The sequence below is a fragment of the Nematolebias whitei genome, chromosome 15 (genome assembly GCF_014905685.2).
Source record: "Nematolebias whitei isolate Nwh7 chromosome 15, NemWhi1, whole genome shotgun sequence".
In the NCBI taxonomy this organism is placed as follows: Eukaryota; Metazoa; Chordata; class Actinopteri; order Cyprinodontiformes; family Rivulidae; genus Nematolebias; species Nematolebias whitei.
In genome coordinates this window covers 9,032,958-9,037,292 of record NC_056512.1, presented here as the reverse complement: position 1 = coordinate 9,037,292, position 4,335 = coordinate 9,032,958, and the positions used below count along the sequence as shown (strand labels likewise).

At 36.7% G+C, this 4,335-nt stretch overlaps 1 protein-coding gene across 2 annotated transcripts in view; it reads right to left on the bottom strand.

Annotated features, from left to right (window-relative positions):
- Positions 1–1,928: 1,928 nt before the first annotated feature.
- The window catches only part of copz2 (COPI coat complex subunit zeta 2), a 66,853-nt gene continuing 64,446 nt past the window's right edge, over positions 1,929–4,335 (bottom strand). For both annotated transcript variants that reach the window (XM_037689369.1, XM_037689370.1), the window contains one exon: positions 1,929–2,010. In XM_037689369.1, coding sequence (XP_037545297.1) covers positions 1,963–2,010 — 48 coding nt within the window. In that variant the 3' untranslated portion in view covers positions 1,929–1,962. The remainder of the gene's footprint in view (positions 2,011–4,335) is intronic.

The window sequence follows — 4,335 nt, the reverse complement described above, 5'->3', positions numbered from 1 at the left end:
AATTTTTGATAGGGACACTTTTTTTTACCCCTAGGTCCAGCCAAGCAACAACATGCAAGTCAGCATGTTGCTTATTTTGAAGTTATCCAGCTCAAAATGTTTACATTTATACATGTGTGGCGGCAGACATTTGGGATTTTAACATGCCCACCCAATATTCGAAAGGAACCTTTCCTTTGACTAGATAAAACCACACACTGGAATGTAAATCACCTTTTTTTTAAGTTATGTTCACAGCATGCATGAATTAGTTTTAATTCCCTCTTTGCTCTGAGACAGGACAATATTTGAGTGTCCTAGCACCAAGACCTCTGATGATTTAAGTTTCTACCAAATGGGTCAATATGTAAGTAATAAGTAGTTTTATACTACGTATTTTGTTTGTTTGGAATCACTTGAAATACTACAATAAATAAAACTTAACTTTGTCATTGAAGAGCTTTTTTTGTTTGTTGAAAAAGCCATCTTTTATTGACCCTGACTGATTTGTAATAGCAACAATGTGTAATCTAACAGTCAGGTCATCAGGACAGTTTCTTTTTTTGTGCTGAAACGTTTCACCTTCGATCCGGAAGGCTTCATCAGTCAAGGAAACACACAACACAAAACTGATTACTCCAAAGTGGAACAAACCAGTTATGTTGGTGCCAAGGTAGTCTCTTTGTCATGCCCTTCCTCCATTGCCGGCCCTCTTCCTTGTTGACAGTCATGTCAAACTGGATGAAAACAATGTGTAATTTATCTTGTATTATGTAACGCCATTAAACACGTTTTTATACGTTTGTACATTTCCTATTTTTAATTATTTATTTCTGAAATTTAATTAAACAGTCTACTGAATTTTTTTCACCATTAGCTGCGTGCCAATCAAAAGAGCAGGAAATAAAGTATGAATTAGAGAGGCCCACATCTTTTTGACTGGATCCATTTTCTTTTTCGATTCCAGCAGTGGACTTATGTGTCAACACCCGCCCCATAATAAATAAACAAATAAATGAAAATTAACAGGACTAAAGTCAGTAAATATGTATAGTTTTATTTTTAGTCTCACAAACATCAGTTTATCATACAAATATAACAAAATAATTATTTTTATGTCAGCTTAGAAAATAATTTATACCTACTTTTACCCAGTTCTTGTAAAATAGATTTTTGTAACTCTGACCACAAATGTCTATTTTTCAGCTCTTTAAAATCCATATTGACTTCAGTAATCTATTAACACGCAAAGAAAAAAAAAGAGAATTGTGCATCTTTATTCAGCGCACGTCAACAAATGAGTCATAAATGAAGCATCATTTGAAAGCATTTCTCCAGACTCTAAAGCTGTTTCACACAACATGTTGGATGTTGTAGGAACAATCAGAACGATGTAAAGTTCTTTAAATGAAGCAAAACGAAGCACAAATGTTCGCTCTGTGCTTTGATGACATTTTTAAATGTCGACTGTACTTTTTATTCCAAAGCTTAAACCCAAACATCTGTTTGTGTTGTCACAGTTCTTCACACACTGAAATGACTCACACAGTGAATGTTTACAGGAGGAAAGCTTGGTTTTTGCATATTTAACTTTAGTTTTTGTGGGCGTGAATAAATGTTTTAAAAACACCAGCGCGTCTTTAACAAATAAAACAGACTGATTCCATTTAACAAAGAACAAACAGATCATCTTTCTAATCACCTGGATTCAATTCATGACCTTCAGTACACTCATCTTTTGCTGATAATTATCCTTCCAACATGTTAGGACAGCCCCCCCCCCACATGTTTATTATAACGCCCAAACCAAACAGGCAGAAAACTTCACACAACGTAACAAAACACTCAAAAAACACACGCCACAAAAGTATTTATACTAGCCAAGTAAATGCTTTGAGTCAAACAAAAAGTGGCAACACAGCTTCAAAAATAAGTTAGAAACAAGAAGAAATTCTGCACAACATTTGTTCCCCCCTCCTCCAATCATTTCAGTATGGACCATTTGATCTGTTCTTTAGCCGACTGCAACACCTGAAAAAAAAAAAAAAAAGATCAATTTAGTCAAAACACTGATTAAGGTAGGAATACAAGAGTTACTTGTTAGGGATGGAAGTGTTTCTAAGTTTTAAATGAATGTAGAAACATGCATCTGTAAAGGTTTGAACCATGAGTTAGTTTGAATTAATGCGGTGTACTCCAGTGTGTTGCAGTAACACAATTAGACCAGCAGGGGGCAGGCTGAACACATCATTTAACCTGGTTAGCAAAAATTAAAAAAGGTCCCTTAAATCAGGAGTTCTCAAACTTTTGGGGTCCAGAGACCCCTTACAGGGGAGAAAAAGTTTCAGGGACCCCCTCATGACCCTCATGTTTATTAAATAATTTCTTTCAATTTGTCCCTTTAATGCAATGGAAATAGTGTTAATACAATTTTTATACTTTTAAACATGGGGTATTTTTCATTCAAGACACACTTAATTAACTTTATTTTTATTTTCAACTTCCAAAAATTACAGTTTTGAGAAAATTAACAGGATAAAAAAACATTTTAAACTTTGCCTATTCACATAATGAACATAATAAAAGTATTGCCACTTCTTCTAATTATTACAGAAAACTCTTTACATAAAACTGAACAGAATCATAACAGCAGGAGTCAAACCGAGTAACAGGGCTTCATTTGTAAACTGATCGATGCTGGAACGCAAATAGTGGGCGACGTGGAGCTGGGGGTCCTCCCCAGAAATTTTTTGATTAAAGTAGATGTGATTTCCTGCATTTTGGTGTATTTTAACGGGTTGTTAAGCACCTACGTGATTGTAAATATATATATATATATATATATATATATATATATATATATATATATATACACAACTCTATATACAACTCTTTAATGAAACCAGTATGATGAGTTACAACATTTAATTTCCCTCTGGGATTAATGAAGTATTATTTAATTGAATTGAATATATATAGTGAGGAAAATAAGTATTTGAACACCCTGCGACTTTGCAAGTTCTCCCACTTAGAAATCATGGAGGGGTCTGAAATTTTCATCTTAGGTGCATGTCCACTGTGAGAGACAATCTAAAAAAAAAAATCAGAAATCACAATGTATGATTTTTTAATAATTTATTTGAGTGTTACTGCTGCAAATAAGTATTTGAACACCTGCCAATCAGCAACAATTCTGGCCCTCAAAGACCTGTTAGTCCACCTCCACTCCACTTATTATTCTAAATTAGAAGCACCTGTTTGAGGTTGTTAGCTGCATAAAGACACCTGTCCACCCCACACAACCAGTAAGACTCCAACTACTAACATGGCTAAGACCAAAGAGCTGTCCAAAGACACCAGAGACAAAATTGTAGACCTCCACAAGGCTGGAAAGGGCTACGGGGCAATTGCCAAGCAGCTTGGTGAAAAAAGATCAACTGTTGGAGCAATTACTAGAAATTGGAAGAAGCTAAACATGACTGTCAATCTCCCTCGGACTGGGGCTCCATGCAAGATCTCACCTCGTGGCGTATCAGTGATCCTAAGAAAGGTGAGGAATCAGCCCAGAACTACACGGGAGGAGCTGGTCCATGACCTGAAGAGAGCTGGCACCACTGTTTCCATGGTTACTGTGGGTAATACACTAAGACGTCATAGTTTAAAATCATGCATGGCACAGAAGTTTCTCCTGCTTAAATCTGCACACGTCCAGGCCCGTCTTAAGTTTGTCCATGACAATTTGGATGATTCAGAGGAGTCATGGGAGAAAGTTCTGTGGTCAGATGAGGTCAAGATAGAACTTTTTGGTCTTAATTCTACTCGCCTCAGTGAGAGCATTGAAGATGGGTCATGGCTGGGTCTTCCAACATGACAATGACCCGAAGCACACAGCCAGGAGAACCAAGGAGTGGCTCCATAAGAAGCATATCAAGGTTCTGGAGTGGCCTAGCCAGTCTCCAGACCTAAACCCTATAGAAAATTTTGGGAGGGAGCTCAAACTCCGTGTTTCTCAGCGACAGCCCAGAAACCTGGCTGATCTAGAGAAGATCTGTGTGGAGGAATGGGACAAAATCTCTGCTGCAGTAAACCCGGTGAAGAACTACAGGAAACGTTTGACCTCTGTAATTGCACACAAAGGCTACTGTACCAAATATTAACATTGATTTTCACCAGTGTTCAAATACTTATTTATGTTGCAGTAACACACAAATAAATTATTTAAAAATCATACATTGCGATTTCTGATTTTTATTTTTTAGATTATGTCTCTCACAGTGGACATGCACCTAAGAGGAAAATTTCAGACCCCTCCATGATTTCTAAGTGGAAGAACTTGCAAAGTCGCAGGGTGTTCAA